General features: G+C 35.0%; 1 protein-coding gene across 2 annotated transcripts in view; it reads right to left on the reverse strand.

Moving 5' to 3' along the window:
• Positions 1–9,277: 9,277 nt before the first annotated feature.
• Positions 9,278–21,683, reverse strand: part of CSMD3 (CUB and Sushi multiple domains 3) — a 188,369-nt gene continuing 175,963 nt past the window's right edge. The window contains exons 40-44 of one of the 2 annotated variants that reach the window (XM_027906492.1): positions 20,031–20,189; positions 14,839–14,951; positions 12,999–13,086; positions 11,786–11,921; positions 9,278–10,398 (exon numbers count right to left, since the gene is read on the reverse strand). In XM_027906492.1, coding sequence (XP_027762293.1) covers positions 10,239–10,398; positions 11,786–11,921; positions 12,999–13,086; positions 14,839–14,951; positions 20,031–20,189 — 656 coding nt within the window. In that variant the 3' untranslated portion in view covers positions 9,278–10,238. The remainder of the gene's footprint in view (positions 10,399–11,785; positions 11,922–12,998; positions 13,087–14,838; positions 14,952–20,030; positions 20,190–21,683) is intronic. The other variant, XM_027906493.1, reaches the window with a different exon arrangement.

Consider the following 21,683-nt stretch of genomic DNA (forward strand, 5'->3'; position numbering starts at 1 on the left):
ATTAAATAAAAAAATTAAGATAGAATATTGGGTAACAGACGATGCATTCTTTGACCTATGTGTTCTCGTGTCACTTCATTACTTAGAGACCATTAGCAAAGAGCAATGCAGGATGGACACTTCCAAAATGCTGCATACCACATCAGCCTTTGCTGTATGCATATGGAGTATTTCCAGGAAAGCCTTTGTCACACGCCATCTGTCCAGTGGGCCACGGAGTTTAACTGCAGGAACTGATAGATGTGTTCCATCCACACTGGATGTAAGGTATGTGTGGGTTTTTCCCACTGAGGGATATCAGGGACTCGTGATTTCTACCTGGTGATTCTTCAGCTGTTCTTCAGTGGTGAGATCTGCCAAGAGATACATTTGGCTTGGAGTAGAATCAAACAATCAAACAGCCATTTAAGGGCAGCCTGTGTGTTTTCTAAAGTGGTGTACATGTAGGCTGCTACTTAAGGAGCAATTGGTGAAATGTCAGCTTTTTGTCAGGGACACAAGGCACTCAGCTGCAAGATAATCAACTAGAAAACAGGAAAAAGCAACATCTCTAGTCAATAATATGTGCTTTTTGACTTTTCAGAACTGTAAATTAGTACTTCATGACACAGGTTAACTGCATCTATTTTGTTTCTAATTTGATTTGGTGTAAGTACTTCTGATAAAAATTTTACATTTTAAATATATTTGCTCAACACTCTTTCCTAATTTATAGGCTCTAAAATGTGGCAAAGTGATTGTGGCTGGTTTATCCCCCTGATGACAGCAGCAAGTAAGTTTATGTTCCATCTGCACTAACATCAAACATGTACAATGCTGTGTTGCCCTACAAGTAATGAGCGCCAAAGTTAACTCAGACAAGAACATCTTCTTCCGACTGTTTGATTTCACTGTGTCAGATGAGCCCTAATACTTCTGGTTTTAAGAGAATTATAGAGTCAAAGATTCATAGAATGGTTTCTATTAGAAGGAACCTCAAAGATCATTTAGTTCCAACCCCTCTTCCCTGAGCAGGGACATCTTTAACTAGACCAGTTTGCTCAAAGCTCCATCCAGCCTGGCCTTGAACACTTCCAGGGATGAGGCCTTCTCAACTTCTCTGGGCAACTTACTCCAGTGAAGAACAGGTACTTAGATTTTTTATGATTCTATGCACAATAACTCACATGCTTGAGATTTCAGACCTCCCTCACCTAGGCACTACACTGAGTATGCAATGAATAATGTTATGTAAAGAGAAAAATAATCAAATGTCCATATATTTGCCTTAGTTTCCATGAATATAAAGGCATTTACTAGTCATACTTCACACTTACAATCTTTTAACACTAATTATATCTTACTACAGATATTTTATACTCTTGTTGTTATAGATCAATCTATGGCAAATACACTGTAGTTTGAAACAATAAATAAGAATCTACTACTTGCAAAATTGACTTAGCCACAAAAGTAAAAGAATATATGAGTATATATGTAAATTTCCATATTGTATATATAAAATATTTATTAGATAACCTACATACTCCATTCCTATTTTATATATAGTAGTATAGTATTTAAAAATAATAAATTTATATTATACATATTCTATATTGTATATATTTTTACTTTCCATTAAAAAGAATGGGGAAAATCTCACCACCACTGGCTTGATTTTACATTAGATGTGTGCATGGCTATATATGGTTTATTATTTATTTTATAGTATCTATATACTGTGTGTACACATATTTAGACCAAGCACTTATAATTGTATGCTCCTCAGTATCTTCTGGGCATGCTTAGGAATGATATGAGACATCTGCCTTTAGTGGTTCCTCACCTATCAGCTCTTTATCTTCATTAATTGCTTTTGTCACTTTACATTATTCTTTGGAGCCCATGGTTTTGTTGAGGACAGTTGCCTGTTCTCATGAATTTTTCTTGTGTTATTTCATTTGTTTCTCAGAGAGAAACTGACAGTTCATCTTAGCTCATTCACATATGGTATCAAGTCTTCATTGACAGGAAAGCTCCATACACCAGGTCAAATATATCATCTTGCTTTTCAGTAATGACAAAATCAACCATGATCTTATTTTAAATTACAGACATGACTGATGTTGCACAACCAGTCTTTTTTAGATGTGCATAATCTATATAACATTGATATGGTTTCAGCATCCAGAGGAGATCATAAAAGGCGGAACACACATTTACTTTATTGGAAATGTGTTTTATTTAGTCCATTTTACATCTAATATAAGTTCTGATTCACCTTTGGCAATCTTAGATTTACTCATAGGCATTGTAAAAGCAGCAGCAGTAAGGGCAGTGAGTGCTCTTCAGTCATTTTCTTTTGTCCATGACTTTGGAGATAAGTACTGCAGTCTACATAACTTTGACAGCAAGACACTGTCATGACTTAATGTATGTAATTTAAGAATATATTTTACCAATAAAATAAGAGGCATAAATTTTGAAGTGTCAAAATATTTTACAATGATATTTTTAAAGATAAAATATATTTATTAATTCTACCTTAAGAAAACTGAAGCCCAGAAATGTTATCAAAAAGCATGCAAATCATATTGTTAGAAGGCCATTAAAACAAGATTGACTCTGTTCACTAAGATTTTCTAATTTCCTGTCCCTATGAGGTGCTCTTCTATATTTTTTTTGGATCAAACAGGTAAGATATAACTCAACAGACAAGACACAGAGGAACAGAAACTTCTGTCAAGAAATGACCATAGGTGGAGTAAACAGATTAGGTTGCTCTAAGGGTCTGAAAGGTAAAGTCACGTGAGTCTGATATTGTTCTTCTGGTTTCAGAATCACAGATCAAACATAATACCACTTAGCTTATTAAAACAGAATATCAATCTATTTATTTTCTCTCTGTATATATTTTATTTTTATTTTTTAGTGGGCTTTCAGGTTTTTCTGACCACTTTTTTAGAATCAACTTGTTTCTGAAAGCCCATGGGGAAAATAAAATAACAATCATAGGGACTCTACTCACATTACTGGTCCACTCGTGGTGGATTAAACATAAATGTGTTGATTCCCCGTGGATTTGTAAATTCTTTAATTGATACATGAGAGCAATATCCTTCTGTGTTATGCTTCCTTAGAGAGGAGTCTGTTCTTCACAGTTTGAAGTGACTAAACTCTTATCACTGCTGAATGTTATAAAATTAAGAAGAATGTCTTACAAGAATCACCACAGATGTAGAGTGTTGAGATATAATATTCTGTCAGACAGGACAGTCCTCCACGAACTTCTCTGATGAGGGTCATAGAACCACAGAATGTCTTGGCTTGGATGGGACCTTAAAGATGATCTAGTTCCAACCCCCTGCTCCAATAGAGCAGGTTACTTAGAGCCCCCATCCAGCCTTGTCTTGAACATTCCCAGTCCACAACCTCTCTGGGCAACCTGCTCCAGTGCTTCACCACCCTCACAGTAAAGATTTTTTTCCTAATATCCAATCTAAACCACTCTATTTCAGTTTGAAGCCATTTTCCCCTTGTCCTCTTGCTACATGCCCTTGTGAAAAGTCCCTCTCCATCCTCATTGTAAGCCTCCTTCAGGTGCTGGAAGGCTGCTATATGATCTCCCCAGAACCTTCTCTTTCCCAAACTGAACAGCCCAAATTCTCTCAGCCTGTCTTCACAGGAGATGTGTTGTATCCCCATGGTCAGGTTGTTCCCATATGCTGCAGTTCTTCACAAACTGCTCCACTGTGTTTCCCTTCTGCAGGGTGCAGCCTCTGGAGCCTGATAATTAACAGCCTAATAGCCGTAACAGCTATGAATTGAACCTAGCACATTCTAATAAAATCTGTCATTATTTCAAACCCTTTGAGCCCCACGTTGGGTGCCAAAAAGGAATGTCATGGCTTAACCCTAACTGACAACTAAGCACCATGCAGCCCCTTGCTCACTGCCCGGCCAACAGGGTCATGGAGAGAATTGGAAGAATAAAAGTGAAAAAAAACCCTTGTGGGTGAGGATAAAGGCAGTTTAATAAGCCAAGCATGCAAGCAAAGTGAAACAAGAAATTAATTCACTACTTCCCAAGGGTAGGCAGGTGTTCAGCCACCTCCAGGAAACCAGAACTTCATCACACAGAATGGTTACTTGAGAAGACAAAAGCCATCACTACAATTGCTCCCACCCCCCCCTTCCTTCTTCTTACTCCAGCTTTATGTGCTAAGCATGATACCATATGGTTTGGAATATCCCTTTGGTCAGTTTTGCAGAAATTTCAGAGAATATTCTGAGTTGGAAGGGACCTACAAGGATCATTAAGTCCAATTCTTAAGTGAATGGCCCATAAGAGGATCAAACCTACAGCCTTGGTGCTATCAGCATCATGCTCTAACCGACTGTCCCAGCTGTGTCACCTCCCAGCTTCTTAAGCACCCCCAACGTCATCGTTGGTGGGATGGCTGAAAAGCAGAAAATACCTTGAAACTGTGTAAGCACTGCTCAGCAATAACAAAGACTTCCCAGTATGATCACCACTACTCTCAGCACACATCCAAACACAGGGTTATGCCAGTTCCTGTGAAGAAAAGAAACCTACCCCAGCCAAAACCAGAACTAGAACATTATTGGAAAAGATGACATTATAATACTTTTGCCCCTACATAGAATCTTTTAGAATCTTAGCAACAAAAATTATGGTATCAGCACTCAGTAATTGAGATCCAAGTTCATTTTCACAAACATTATGTATCTTCTTAGAAACGTGGGCGCACAACTGGAGCATTAAATTCTGGACACTAGTTAATGTTTTTTACCTTAAAACAGATGTGCAGCTCCTTTGTTGGAAGTTGCCTTCTCTCCAGCCTGTTTTGTCACTAGGGCACTTCCTAAAATATACTTTAGACAAAATCTGATTTGACCTAATCAGCTTAATCTGGCTGATCTGGCATGAATTGGTATGTAGAATTGACAAATATTAACTGTATACTTACTATGATAGATGTCTTTAACATTCATAATTTTTCATAAAATGATGGGACCTGCATTTCAGAACTATTACTACACTTACTCCTGGTTCAGCAAGTCAGGATATTATGTTGCCTTAGTTTCAGAAACAAGAAGATAATAAATGGGAGCACAGCTACTTCATTGAAATATTTTTTATGTAATCAAATGTTCATTTAATTGGTCCTGCTTAATACATGACATAAAAGAATCTTATTCAAAATTGTTTTCCTGAGCTATTACTTATTGCACTTATTTTATTACATAAGGAAACCAAATTATGAATCATTTTTCAATTGTCCCAGCTGTCACTTAGGTCAGCAGTACATAGTAGATGATGAGAAAAATGATCAGACAGTTGGGAGACCTAGTCTGTAACTAAAGATAAAACCAACTTTGTGCTTCCTTTGTTAAAAAAGACCAGCTGGAATCGTACAAAAATTTTGGAAAAAAAATATACTGAGCAGAAATCTTAAAACTCAACTGCATTCCTAAACACTATATCATGCTTGTCTCATGCGAACACTCTCTTGTGCAAGAATTGTTTCATAGAGAAAGATATAAAAGGAGTTAAGAGTAACATGTTTTTTTGCTAACCAGTAATATAGATTACCAAAAAAAAAATCCCAGTGCATCTTTCTCCATCATATTTGACTGAACTTTTGGTAAGAAAATCAAAATTAAATCATAGAAATGCAAAGAAACAAAAGGAAATTTTGTGGTTTTGGGAGATCATAAGTAGATTTTCTGATGTACCATGAAAGGCTAGTAAGACTATTAGCAAAGTGCGGGAGAGGAGCTCTGGAACTTGGTTGCTGAATGTACCAATGCTTGAGTGGTCATCTAGATACTTCAGGTACCTATATCAATTCCCACTGAAAATCTGAAATCATAAAATATTTTCATAAATTAATAAAAAATTGTAGGGTTTTAATATAACAACTGGTACAAGATATATTTTTCTCCAATTCTGATCATCCTATAAATAAGGGTGCTTCAACACATTTGCACTTTCCCATTGTGGAACAGATGATCTTTTACAGAAAGATCATGGGCAGAAGCCTTCACAACAATAATAATGATAATAATAATAATAATAATAATAATAATAATAATAATAATAATAAAGTATATTCCATCATAAGATATCTATGCTTTACTGAGATAATACAGTAGCTAAGTAGTAGATAAGGACTTACAACTGAATCTACACACTGGGATACAGATTGCTGATGTCTTTGTGCAGTGATATCCAAGATTTTAAATTCCTCAAATTTCACTAATGTTGGAAAAAATGAGGAATACTTCATAGCACTTCAGCCAACTGTGCTAGTGGGTTGACGTACATGCTTTTAAGGCATGGAAAAGAAAATCTGTCTTTCACCTAGAATAACAGCTTAATGATTTGGCTACAGGCTCACTTTACTTCCCATTAGCTCTCTGTATGAAGCAATAATATGCGTAGCCATTAAACCACTTCCTTGACAAGAACAGCTTGTTCTACTTTTGTCATGGAATTCCTCCAGGATAAGATGTCTACATATTAATGCCAGCTCTGTTTCACAAAGTAAAGTAAAATGTGACATTTTAAGCTCAATTTTATGATAATTCTGAGGAGTTCTACCAGAACTGCTATTCTGGTGAGTTCAGTTGATTCCATATGGTTTCTGGATTCCAGTAATGAACCAGATGGTAGTGTGATCTAATGACATGTAGTGGACCAGATGGGTCTTGACACACAGATAGTGTAGAATTAAAATGGCTCAATCTTAAATGAAATTTTAAATCTCAGTCTGTAGTATTGCAGAATCTTGAAAGGACTCACAGAGTTGCATGGCAATCTCTATTCTTTTTTTCTGATTTCTTTATTCTGCTTTTTTGTGATATACACATTTTCTCTATATACTGTATTTGTTTGAATTACGTAGCCAAAAGGCAATCTTCCATTCATCTACCTTCCCAAGAAAAACAAGAAACAGTGAGTAGACTGGGCTAACAAATTCCAGTTAAAAAAACCAAAGCTTTGAATCCCATCTGCCTCAGGGAAAACTGATCACTCTGCTACTTGGAAATTGAAGAGTTCACATACAATTTAGAAGTCAAAAAGCTCAGGAACTACAGCCAAAAACTCCCAACAAACCCCCCAAACCAAATCAAAACAGAAAAAGCCATAAAAAACCCAAATTGATCCAATGTACAAAACCAAAACCCAAACAAATTAACCAATCCTCAAATTCAATCTATTATGATTGCACTCTTTTACAAGAAAGTCAGTATAACTCTTAAAAAGTGCAAGCTGGATATATTAGTGTAAGTTAATTAACAGGATTGTGGAACTAATTCAGTGTAAATTTTATTTACTTTTATATGTTGAAACATACAACGCATAAACAGAAAAAAAAGAAGAGCTTAACTTCAGGTTCTAGGTTGCATATGAAAATTTGGCCACTGTGAAAATGGGTTTTTCTTGCTTTTCAGAATTAACCAATTTGCTCTAGAACCTCTTTCCCCCCCACCAAAAGATCAGTGCATGATCTCCATGATATCACTTTACAGTGACTCTGTGCTTCTTTTTCTAGTGTATTTAACAACACAGTCTTCAGTGATTTCAACAACCTGAATGGGACTTTCCAATTTACATAGAGCATCAAATTCACAAATGAATTTGTGACTATTTTCTCCCCAAGCTATCCTATGAATAGCATTTCAGATCAGGATTTGTCATCCACTTTACATGCTTGTAAGTAAAAGGGTTAGTTAAAACACAGTTTCAATACTATAATAATATAACTAAGATCCCTCCTTTCAGTTCAATGTGATTAAAAGAAAAACTGGTGGTTTTTTTTTAATTCCAGAAAATACTGTATGTACTGGTACTACCCAATAATATGTACATCCTGTATATTTCTGCAAAAAGGTAGCAAAATAGTATACAAAGTAGGCTGCCCATAACCTTCAGGAATGCTAAAGTTTTCTAAATTATTTTTTTCTTTTAAAGTAATTTTTTTCCTTTTCACTGGTTTGACAACTGTAAGCCTTCTTTGTGTAAATCTGCTTCTTCAAGTAAAACAGAAAATTAGTTTTACAGATTGCGCTTATCAGTTGTTTTGAAAGTAATCTAAATCTTGCAGCATCACCTAAAATTCACAGAAAGAATCAGAAAAAATAACATGATTTTAGAAACCCACAAGACTACCAAATTTGGTTATTTTCTCATCTTCATAACTGAAATAATTTTAAAGTTCATCGTCCAAAGAAGAAACATGATTTAAAAAAGCAATTGTCGGTTTTTATTTTGTTTACATTGCACTGAAAATTTACATCATACTTTTACAAATCCTTTTTCATAAAAATATACTTCTTTACAAAAGTGTATGCATTAATATAAGAGGAGTAGCCAGTTGCAGAAGAAACATTTTAAACGATCTCAAATGTATTAACCTTAACATTAATGAATGAATCATAGTTATTGCAGTCATTTGAATAAACAAGAATAAATAACAACCAATGGTATAAAATATAAAACAGCATCCTTTTAGTAGAATACAGTTTGACAGAGTTGTATGAATATTCAAAACAAAGTGTTGTAAAATGGTTTATAAGAAATTCATCAAACATTATAGAAATCCAAGCAGCAATCCTGGGTACAATGATTTTTGGTAGGCACTCTCTATTACGGTAATAAAAAGTTTAGATTTTCACAGAATCATTAATGTCTGAAAGGGACAATAACAGATAGTTCACACTGGCTAACACACAGCATTTGTGAGTCATGCTATGAATGGAAGACAATGACCTACATCAAATAAATTACTGAGTTCCCACTGAATAATTCTGATATGAAATAACTGTAAAACTAAAAACTGCATTTCCTTAGAAGTGATTCTGGAATGTCTAAAACTTGTATCTGAGGGCTGTGGAATCTGAATTGTCCCTAAAATGAATGGATTGTCCCTAATAAAATCATGGCTTTATATATATATATATATCTTTTTTTTTTTTCATTGCACTATGGTAATATATTTAATTTTAAATGAGCTGTAAAGATTTGTTTCCCTAAAGTACGGAATATATAGATAAAATAGATGTGAAAACACAGTATTTTCAAATTATAACTTCCTTTTGCCTTGTAGATGTGATCCAAAGTTCATTGAAGTCTCTTACAATCCATCAGCTTCAATGGGGTTTCATCATGCTTTGTGCATGCATTTTGTTAAAATGCTGAAGGAATAAACTGGTGTGATATGGTCTAGTTTTAACTAACATGGATTGAAAAATGGACTCCTAAATTTTTGATACATGGATTTCATTACTTGCGTTACTGTAAACTGCACTTTTTATTAGGAAATATCCTTAAATTATGTTTTTATTTTTGAAAAAATATGTAAGATGGTCACTCTTGTATGTTCTTCAACATTACCAAAGATAGTCACATACAAAGCTCAGTTCATATTAACTTCTTCATTGTAAAATTTGTCCAGATGATTGACAAAAGAAATATATGAACATGAACATTTGTGGGCATTGTTAATGGAAACATAGAAAACAGGCGTGACTTGAAACATGAAAATGAAGCAAGTTGTGAAGCAGGGAAGGAAATTCATTAAATAAGAAAATGAAATTCTATTTTTTCTTCTGTAGCATGAAAAGAGAAAGTTATAGTTGCTGATTTCTAAAGACTACCTCCTGGACCTAAAAACTTAACTGTTCTGTGAAAAATAAAATACTAAACAGGTTGGAAAAGGAAAAAAGGTACCAACTTATGAGAAAGATGGAGCATATGACTGTTAAAGAGAAATCAGTGACCTATTGTCTTCTGTAAGTATAGCTCTTATTTTCTACCTATGTCTTTTTTTTTTTTTTTTAACCCAGTCCCTCTATTATAGTTTTTATAAAGCACAGAATACTGATAGTGGATGCTCCTCCAATATATGCAAATACGTTTTATGTTTTAGAATAACCTCCTTTTTTAAAAAAGCAAATAAACTGTGAGTAGCACTCATGGAGTGCAGCAAATTTTTTTAACACTCTCCATGGCATACACGAAGAATTCTGATCCAGTTTATGAAAAACGAAATGAAAACAAAATAACTACAACCCATACTTGCCTATCGTCCTCAGGAAAAGGTGACCCACTACATCCTGAAAAGTGTGCTTTAATTTTTTTTAAATTTTTTTTTTTTTTTAATCAGTGAACTGTGTGTGCACTGTGTTGTGTGTCAATTCCCAGACTTTGAAGACAAATCATTACCACATTATACCATTGTGCAGACAGTGTTCAAGTTGGGGTCAAATCGTACCGCTTTCCCTTCCACTGACTTTGCATTTGTGTCATACATGGGGTTTTCAAAAGCAGCTTGTCCATTATTATTTTCATGTACAGAACATCCTGTATACTGTGTTTTAGGTGCAGTCCTGTTGAAAAAAAAAACCAGAGAATTTGTAAGTGCAGTTTTCCTCACTGCCTTAATGTAGTTTAAGAATCAGAACAGAATTTAGCTCCCAGTTCCAGTTACAGGAGCTAAATACATCATCTTTGGGCTATTTTTACAATATCTATGCTAAGAATTAGTACTGTATTCAAGTTAAAGGGATTTATGATTTATTGAAAATAGTGTTTACCTAGAAACTTAGTTAACAACCTTAGAAGAGGTTACCCATTGTGATTAGATCCATTATCCAAGTTGTTATCCATTATAATTGAAGGATCAGATGATAAATAGCAAAGAGTACAACAAAATCTTGTTAAGACATAATTCCCCCATCCAGATGACTGAGGTTTTCTTTTCCCTTTGGAGACTTGACAAGTTTACCAAGAACGACTTTATAGCTGAAACATTTTCTTTTTCACTAAATAACTCAAAATATCAGCGTTCAAACCCTTAAAAACTTTTCATCCATATTGCCATATAAAATGCATACTATATTGTAAATCATCAATATAAAATGCAAAGACCAGGGCTTACAGCATATAGGTAATAGCAAATACATTAAAAATTGCATGGGTAATTTTTCATATTCTGAAGCAGTTGAATACAAGTAGTGCTGTTTAAAAATCATGGTACATGTTTTAAACTAACGTTATCCTGTAGAGTATATTACTAGTATTATTGTCAGACTATCAGATGTAAATTAACATTTTGGCAGTTAATATGCAATGAATTGTCTTGTCGTTAAAGTGATTAAATTTTCTTTAGTTATCTAATGCTTTAAAGCTATAGGAAAAGGTTACTTGACACTGCATCCAAAGTGTTAGTACTGGTCTCGATAACATGACCAAAACTGTTGAACTTAGACTAGTGAAACTGAAAAGACTGGTGGCTGATTGACATATATGCATACGAACTAATAATTTCAGATGTAGAAACAGTTCCACAATGAAACCTCTCAAGGATATAATACTTGCATATACTTGTATGCCAATAAACAGAGTAGATATTGAAATAAACTACTCAGATTATGGTTCAGTTCTGTCACATAGAGAAAAAAAGATAGGTAATTTATTTTAAGTACATATAAAGTCTGCCAATTATATTATTTACCATATGCCAATAATTTATAACATATATTTTATTATAATAAGAGAGAAATTTATAAAATTCTAAATAGGTAGGAATGAAAGTATAGCACAGTACAATAAACTCATCTCTTAGTCATTACAGAAGACATTAATGGAGGTAGGAAGAAGGTTTGCGTATTTTGCAAACACTTTGTGGTTTTACAGAAAACTGTATTCATTTGCAAAGATTGAAGGCAACAGATAGAGTATTAGAGGAATTTTGTACATATAATTAGTACTTACCTTTGTTTATAAAGATAAAAGCCAAAACCAGCAAATATAAGGGCAAAGAAAGGCACAAGGATAGCAATGGCCACTGAACTACTATTTGTACCATGTGGTTGATTAGAAGAACTTGAACCCTCAGACATGTTAAGACCTAAAAAAACCCCGAAAAAAACCAAATAAGTAATATCATATATGTGTCTGTTATCCTCAGCACATACTACTCCATAATCTTCAGAACTCAATAACACCTTGTTACTGGGACATCAAAATGTGTTCAGCTGTATACATACAGCTGTATGCTGAGACCATCTGGAAAGTAAATATATACCATATTCTGATTAATAAGTAGATGCAATATGTTGGGAGAACAATATATATGCTCTGGTATAGTAAATATCTTACAGAAAAATTCTGCATGGGATTTAAGTTTTGGATGTTAACACACATTGATGTACTGTGTTACAAAAAGTCAAATTGATAATAACGCATATGTTACATTGATTACATTACTGATTATATTTCCATATTTCAGTAATGAATAAATGCTACAGGTATAAAAAACAAGCATAATGTCAAGGAAAAGGTCAATCATCTGAAGAGGCAAACTTGTTTCCTTAGGTGTTGTACGGATACACAGAGTGAAAGAGTAAGGAGCAATTTTGAAGAGCTAGAGCCAGATATTGATGAAAAAAAAGAATATGACCTTTTGCATGGTTGAGGAATACATTGTCTACATTACATCCACAGACAGGTTATACAACTTTTAAATGTGAGGAAAGTGATTACAATGCAGCTTCAAAACTAATTTTTAAGCTTTTAACTCCACCTTTTAACAATTGCATGCATCATAATATCTTCTCACTTTTCTAATCTTGCAAGGCAATACACAGAAATTAAAAAAAAAAAAAAAAAACAATAAAACAAAGCCCAAACAACATTAAAAACCCCAAACAACCATACATGTTTTGAAAAAAATTGCTTGGGAACAGCATTCAAAACATTTGGTTTCAGAGAAACTATTTTTGTCTTTGTGTTCAGGAAATAGTGAAGTGGTAAACACACTAAACAAAATCTGTTCAAAGATTGTAAATCTCTCTATAGCTGTATTACTGACTATATTACCTATAATGTCAGTAATGATAACATCCTGAGGATACTCTCATACTACTGGGCATTACAAAACAATACAAAACAATGAACTGGCAAAGAATTAGAATTTGCTGAATACCTAATCTTTGAAGTCCAAATTGTCCATAATCTTTACCCTGGATGAATCCTTGAAAAACATATGTTGCTCCATCAGGTTCAGCAGAAACCTATAAACAAAAAGTACTCTGAATTAAATGGGGAAAAGTTTCTTGCAAGTTACAAGCATCTGTTTGAAACAGAGCTATTCTATTCTATATCCTAATATGCTTGACTGATAGCTGTTATTCCCCACGATAAACACCTTCTTTTTCTAGAAAATCTATATAAAAAGTTCAAAAAGGCATAATTTAGATATGGTTTCTTATGGTCACATATGATACCTTATATGATACTGTATGCTTTAAACCTTTAACTGTATCTTTTTAAAAGCAGTAAAACTTAAAGTTTCTGGCAGTTCAAATGTCAGTATTTCTAAGCTCTTAAGTACTTCATAATTTCCTGTTTTGTTTAGGAAGTAGATGGAAAAATTGTTGTTGTAGATATAGTTCTTTAGTTTTTAATTTATTAGTAGTTTTTGTTTTACTAGTAATAAATGTTTATACTATTTTCCCCAAATCCTGTCTCTCTTTTGTCTGCAAAAACCTTCTCTCAACTAGTAGTAATGGCGTGGGGGGGGTGGAAAGCAAATTGACCCAGGGCAAAACCACGACACACAGTATGTCTTCAGCAGTGACCTGAAGCTATGTTTTCACTGAAGAAAGGGTGCCTTTCTCAGATGAATTTTTTAATTTGGGGTAAAGCAGCCTTTCTGAGATATTCCAAGATTAAAAAAAAAAATAAAATGTCTGCTTTTGTATATTCAGAAGTCTGAAAGCAATTTCCTTGCTTTTGCCATATTTTTGTCACCTCAGGAGAATGCTCATAAAGCCTAAAGTTTGTTCAAGCCAAGAAAGTTAAGCCCTTTTACCAGTACATTTATTGCTTAAGCAGTTTAAAGTTTTGTTCTTTGGTTTTGATTTTGCACCTTTCTAAAAATCATTATTGAAGCAGTGCCACAATTTGTGAGTACACTTCAGTACACACCTCTTCTCTTTGTTTGCCATATGTACCCATATTGGTGTCACTGCAGTGTTTTACCAGTAAGTGAAACACAAGGAAAAAGACAAATTCCTTGAAAAATCAGATTGTGTAGTAAGGATGTATGAGCATTTATCATAATCCAAATTATTTTATGCCCTCTCTTTTCTGAAAAATCTACTTTTTTTTTTATTGAAAGCATTTCCTTTTCATGATTTAAACACATCCCAGCCACTTGGGCTGCTGCTTTTTCTATCCACTCCTCTCCTTCACCTCTTTTCCTTTCAGTTATGTGCTCTCTTCTCTCTTTTGAAGAATAAGCTTACACCCAGAACCTCCAAGGGGCCTAATGCTTAGTTGGAGTAATCTATTTTTTTCCCTTTATATGTTTTTCATGTTTTTTCCCTTCATGTTTTTCACGGTATTTATGAAAATATTACCAAAAAGTAAGGCATGATTGCTAGTGTAATGATAAAATTGTTATTTTACTAATATAACAATAAATTGATATTATAATTATGATGAAACTTCTATATATATTAGAATAAAATTAAAAGAAACCTACAAGAAATACTTCTGTATTAACACGCTTTATAATTTTGTCTACACTGTATAACTGCTCCCATATTTTCCCTCAGATTGGTTTCCTATATCTTACAGACTGCTTTCTTATATCTTCCTATGTCTTTCCTATATCTTTAAATTTTCATTTAATTTAAAGAATAAGCCTTGCTAACAAGATTCCATTTCACATGTCTCAGGATTTTTTGTGTGTGAGACACCATCATGGTTTCAAACAAATAGAAAAAATTATCCCTCTTTTGTAACGCAAATATACTCACAAAACCATCCATAGCCCATTTTTCCTCTTTCAACTTGCTTGCAGATGTATGGGAGGGTGCTTTAATGAGATATATGTGGAGCATTAGCCGAGCTTCCTGGCTTTTATACACTCCTGTAGAACATGGTTTTAAAAATTCATATTTGTGTTGAGTAGAAAAATAATTTCATCTTTAAGAATAAACATTTAATCTCTTTTCTTAAAAAGGGAAAGCAGGAAAAATAGGTGCCAACTGTTACCATTTTTAGTTTATCAAGATGCATTCTTTTAATATTATTTCAATTATTTCAATAATAACATGGTTTCAACAGAAAACGTTTTTTAGCTTAGCCTGTAGAAAGGACAGCAGGGAAACCCTATACACACAGCTGTTACTTAGCAGTTATGGTAACAAGCCTTAGACAGAACAAACATTGACAGTAATCTGATTTGAGATGGAAAAGATTTTTCTGAATCAGAGAGTGTATTTAAATCTCACATCCCTACTTTCCATATATATAATTTAATCATCATATAGCAAATGTGATAATAGGAACATCCACAAACAAATTCTTTTCCAGAAGCTGGAGCTAAATTTAAAAATTTCTAAATTTGAAAATATTTAAAAAAAAATTGAATTTTCTTCTTAACTCAGTACTACAATACAGTTTCTTCCAGACAGTGAGAAGACTTGTATGCAATCTTCTTTATTTCATAAACATAATTAATTGTGTCATTGTTGTTCCTGCAGAATAAATATTTAGAACATAAATACCCTTATTTCCTTATTTGGAAATGAAAACAAAATTCTACAATATGGTTAGTGATTCAATCTTAATTTACAAAGACAGTGGTGAATAGTGAAAATACAGTTATGATTTTTCCCCCCACATTTTTTAAACATTTTTATGAATTAATGGTTTAAAACTTCAGATTTTAAATAGAAGATCTCTATAGTATGATCACTGTTTGTTTGTCAGATCACCAAAATTGCTGTTCATTGCTGAACATATGAAGTCCCCTATTTGTAGAATCAGACAAGGTTATATTGCATTTTACATGAGAAAGAGCTAATGATCATTAAAACTATAACAGAAACAAAACTAAAACCAAAACGAAGCAAGAGAAAAAAACCAGTAACAAAAACAAACCCCAAGCAATAATACTAATTATACTTCAGAAAAATGCCACCAATCCTAACTTAAAACTCACACAACAGACTTCATACTGTAAATTAATATGATTTAAAACACCGGCTTTCATGCATCACATTTTTGGGGTTTTAGTTTATACTGACTAACAGGTGTGGATGGCATCAGATTGATGGTCCTGATCACCCAGTGTGTGTGGCAAGGTTCTGGTAGCAGTGGTTGCACAGAGGTGGCTTCTGTGAGAATTTGCCAGAATCTTTCGTCTTGTCTGGCAGAGTCAATGCCAGCTGACTCCGGGACAGATCCACTTCTGGCCACGGCTGAGCCCATCAACAGTGGTGGTAGCCACTCTGGGATAACAGATTTAGGATGGAGGGAACTATGCTGTGCAACTGTAGCTGGAAAGATGAGTGAGAAGTAGCCCTCCATACACCAAGGTCAGTGAGGAAGGAGAGGAGGAAGTGCTCCAGATGCCAGAGCAGAGATCCCCCTGTATACCACGGTGAGGCAGCTGTGCTCAAGCAGCCTGTGGAGATCCACAACGGAGCAGAGGTTCACCTGCAGTCTGTGGAGGACTCCAGGCTGGAGCAGCTGGATATGCCTCGAAGAAGGCTGTGACCCCATAGGAAGCCTGTGCTGGAGCAAGTCCCTGATAGGACCTGTGGATCCATGTAGGAAGAACCCCCTGCTGAAATAGGATCACTGGCAAAACTTGTGACCCTGTGGGGAACCCACTGGAGCAGCCTTTTCCTGAAGAACTGCATCTCGTGGAAAGGACATGTTGACAAGGATCCACAGTGGAGCAGTTTGTGTAGAACTACAGCCTGTGGAAATGCTCCATGTTGCAGAAGTTTGTGGAGGATTGTCTCCTGGTGGTGGGATCCCACACTGGAGCAGGGAAAAAGAGTGAGGAGGAAGGAGCAGCAGAGTCAATATGGGATGAACTGACCACAATTTACATGCCCCTTTTCCTGTGCTGCTGGGAGGGGAGAAGATAGAGAACTCAGAAGTAAAATTGAGCCTGGGAAGAAGGAAAGGAAGTGGGGAAGGCGTTTTAAGATTTGTTTTTATTTCTCATCACCCCACCTTTGTTTGATTGGCAATAAATTAAATTAATTGTCATGAATTGAGTCTGTTTTGCCCATGATGATAATCAGCGACTGACCTCTTTCTATCCTTATCTCAACCAACTATCCTTTTGATATACTTTCTCTCCTCTGTCCAGCTGAGGAGTGGGAGTGATAGACCAGTTTATTGAGCAGCTGGCACCCATCCAGGTTCAATCCACCACATTCTTTGGTGGAAAAAAAAAGTATAACTAAATATAACTAAGGCTGCACAACACTGTAGTGGAAGAAAGAAAATGTCCAGATACTTCACATTCTTTGCATCTACAGGTAGAGAAGACAGAAATGCTACCACAACTAAACAGCTTAATATTGGACTCCAGTGCTTCAAAGAGATGATACAGCAGACAGCAGAATTTTCAGACTAATAGAATAGGAGGTTTTTGGATGAGAACACAGCATTTTACTTTTCTAATTCTAAAAATATGAAATACTACATCTGCTGCTCTTAATTCCCTCACAGAAATTACATGGCTGAAACTAAAGAGACATCATACAACAGCGAAAAAAGTACACACAGTAAAGGCAAATGTTATTATCAATCAGAAAACATTCAGTCCATCTACAGCCTCTCAAATATGACTCTTATAAGGACACCTACAAAATACCTTCAACAGACAAATCCAGGGACAAAAATTTACCATTCTGCTGTATATTAGAAAAATCAGACCTCAACAGAAACATAGATTCTTCGGCCCATTACATCCTTCCTGTAGGTAACCCCTCTCAGAAACCTATGGCTTGAACTTTCCTCCCATTTTTTTCCAACAGAGTGATGTTTTGTCACTTCTATCCTTGCTAGCACCGAAGAGTGGTGATAAATTACTTCAGATAAAGGTATCCTAGAGTATGAGGAAGATTAAAAACAGCAGTGTCCAGCCTATACATAAATGAAACGTTTAGGCTTTTTCCAACCTTGCAGTCAATGTGGTAGACAGAGGATGAAATTTCAAGAAACTAAATTTTGAGTGATAATATTGATTTCAGGTGTTTCTTTTATGCCAATTCACACCCCTGTGAAATAGCCTGCCACTCCTGTGGTGTGACAGACCCGTTGTCTGTGTGCTTGAGATGTTTCAACCAAAGGACAGAAAGATTCAAAAAACAAACAACCCTCCAAAACTTTAAACCCAAACATTTCTAGTATCTTTTCAGCCATATCTGTGGTTTCTGCTGATGGTTTACAGCACAGAGAACTGTGCATACTGTGCCAACATAACCATGACAACAGTGCTCTGAATGTCAGGGGCTGTGGAATATCACAATATCGCATTCAAGGATTTCTGCTGCTGCCACAGCATGAAAGGAGCTAAGTCTCAGGGTAGCCAGCCTGCTGAGCTGGAAGTCAGAGATGGGGAGCAGACTGACACCCCCAAGAGGATTTCAAGAGGAAATGGTCAACAATCTGCTCCACCACTTAGACACAAAAAAGTCTTTGGGGCTGGATGGGATTCACCCAACTGCTCTCTGAGACACTTTCAATCATTTACCAGCAGTCCAGGGTAGTACAGTCCTGTCATCCTGACCTTGGTGCCAGAGAAGACTACTGGTCAAGTCTTCTTGAATGCCATCACATGGCATGTGCAGGACAAACAGGGAATCAGGTTTAGCCATACAGGTTAAGATCCTGCCTGCCTAACGTGGTCTCCTATGATAAGGTGCCTCAGTGGATGAAGGAAAGGCTGCAGATTCTGTCTAACTGGACTTAAATAAAGCTTTCAAGATCATTTCTCATAGCATTCCTCTGGAGAAACTGACTGTTCATGGGTTGGACAGGTGGACTCGGAGAAAAAACTGGATGGATGGATGGATGGATGGATGGATGGATGGATGGATGGGTGGACAGATGAATGGGTGGATGGATGGATGAGCCCAGAGAGTTGTGTTGATTGAAGTTACATCCAGTTGGTGGTTGGTCACAAGTGGTGTTCCCCAGGACTCAATACTGGGGAAAGTCCTGTTTAATATCATTATTAACAATCTGGACAAGGGGATTGAGGGCACCCTCAGTCAGTTTCCAGATGACACTAATTTGGGCAGAGGTATTGATCTATTGGAGGATAGGAAGGCTCTGAAGAGGGATCTGGACAGGTTGCATCAATGGGCCTGCACTTCGGTCACAACAACCCCAGGCAACACTATAGGCTTGTAAGGACATGGGGGTGCTGGTCAACAGTGGCTGAACATGAGCCAGCAGTGTGCCCAGGTGGCCAAGAAGGTCTGTCATCCTGGCTTAGATAAAAAATAGACACTGAAGTGCCAGAGCACGTCCAGAGAAAGGAGCTGCAGAAGGGTCTAGAGCACAAGTCTTATGAGAAAAGTCTGAGGGAACGGTTGTTTAGTCTGGAATAAAATGGAGACTGAAGGGAGATCATATCCTGTCTTCAACTACTTGAAAGGAGGTTGGAGGAAGGTAGGTTTTGATTGCTTTTCTCAAGCAGCAAGTGGTCGGACAGGAGAAAATGAAAGATAATCTAACAAATGTCATCTCTACTTTTTTTTCATGTTCATTAGGTATCTCTGACTTTCTAGGTCAACACATATCAATCTCATCATATTGACAATTAGTCATTAATAAGCTACTATAGGGAAATTTTATAATTAAGATTTAATAAAATCTCAGGAACTGTAATTTCACTTTATTTATAATATTTAAAGAATAAGCATGAGAACTAGGATTATTCTTTCACTACTTATTGACTATTAACTCCAAATATAATAAAAACCTGGGAAACAAAAACAAAGAGAGGGAAAGAAAGAAAAGGTGGATAAATCTCTGCCTTTGAAAAGGAACTGAAATACAATGAAAATTTCTTTGATAAGCTAAGAAAGTTTCCAGAAGTTAAAAGTTTATGTGTTATATATAAAGTTACAGGGAACCAATGTATATAAGGCAGAAAAAAAAAAAAAGGAAATTAGTATTTCTTAGACCATACCTGATAGCAGCAATTCCATATTGCTGTTTGTAAGTGTTGCATTTACTCTTCCTGAAGTTGCATTGAAACTGGTGACTGTCAGAGTCATGGGCTGTTTCTTGCTTTTGTAATTGTAAGATCCTTTCCATATATAATTTTGGGCAAATACATCATCAGGAACTATACAGACATAAACATGTTTCAATACAAATTGGAATATTTGGTACTTCCAAAGTAAAATATCCAACAAAATGTGTGATAAATATTAGCATTTTCTTTCCTTTATTCTTTCTGTTTTTAAGGCTAGGAGGCATAATTTTTGCATATAAAGCATAGAAATCTGGCATGAACTTTAATGAAAGAAATGTGTTTGTACTGAAGAACACAAGCACAACTATACCTTCATTTGCTTTTTTCCTTATTATGGACCTGCCCTAAAATTAAAACAACTACACAAAACCTAACAGCTTTAACCAGAAGTTCATATTTCTCTCCCTGTAGAATCTTTTCTATGGCAGCACAGACAGCTAGGGACATACAGCTAGCATTGAATTTTGCAGAAATTAATATCAGTTTAGATATCATCATTTTCATAAGCATATTTAAATGACACTGGAATGTTATAAGTATTTCCCTTATTATCCAGCCACTTTTTTTAATGAAAAATTTATATGAGAAATGTTGTCTTGTCTTCAAGTGCTTAAAAACATTATGAACTTCACAAGGAGAAAAAAATAAATTCTCTAATTTAAAATTAAAACCAGATCATAATCTTCAGAGCAGGGCAATAAATATGATAAATTTATACCGTTAGCAAACTGTAAAATTATTAAATAATGCTATTCCAGCAACTAAAAACCCCATCAAAACAAGAAAAAGCCACCCATCCAGCAAAAATAGATACATGCAAATCTTTAAAATCTTAGCGTGAGATTCCATTTAACCAATGAAATGGAAGGTGATTTAGGATGGGTTTATTACACTCTCTAGGGTATTGTAGCAAACTTAGCCCTATAACAATCACTATTTAAAATCATCACTTTTGCATTATTTGGAGCGACTCAGACTGAACTTAAAGGTTTGTGTGTGCACTGGCATCTCATGTCAGATAAGCACAGAAGAATATTTGCTCCTTTCTTTCTCATAATGTCCCTAATTCAAGACTGGGTCACACCAGAATGACCACAGTTTTCTTTCATCACAAAAACAAGTTGTCTTCCCCATGGAGGGTAAAAGAGCTTTCCTATTTTTTTTATCTGTGCATATGTGTATATGTATATGTATATATATATATATATATATATGTTTTTTGACAAAACATCTAGATACTGGACCTGCAAACTGTAAGGAAAGAAATTGCATGATATGAATGGTCTGATGCTGTTGATTTGTGACCTGACTGAAATTTATTTCCCTACTTTTAGGAAATTTATGTACTCTACTTGCAGTTAATTGGGATTGCACAAAATGAATGAAAATTTTCCGAATGAAAAAATTGATAACTACCATGCAGCACTACATCATTGACAAACACAGTTTGGAAGTAGAGCACAACATTAAAAAAAAAAAAAAAAAAAAAAAAAAAAAAAAAAAAAAAAAAAAAAAAAAAAAAAAAAAAAAAAAAAAAAAAAAAAAAAAAAAAAAAAAAAAAAAAAAAAAAAAAAAAAAAAAAAA

The sequence above is a fragment of the Empidonax traillii genome, unplaced genomic scaffold, assembly GCF_003031625.1.
Source record: "Empidonax traillii isolate 1590-97213 ecotype Southwest subspecies unplaced genomic scaffold, ASM303162v1 scaffold1302:size208794, whole genome shotgun sequence".
NCBI lineage: Eukaryota > Metazoa > Chordata > Aves > Passeriformes > Tyrannidae > Empidonax > Empidonax traillii.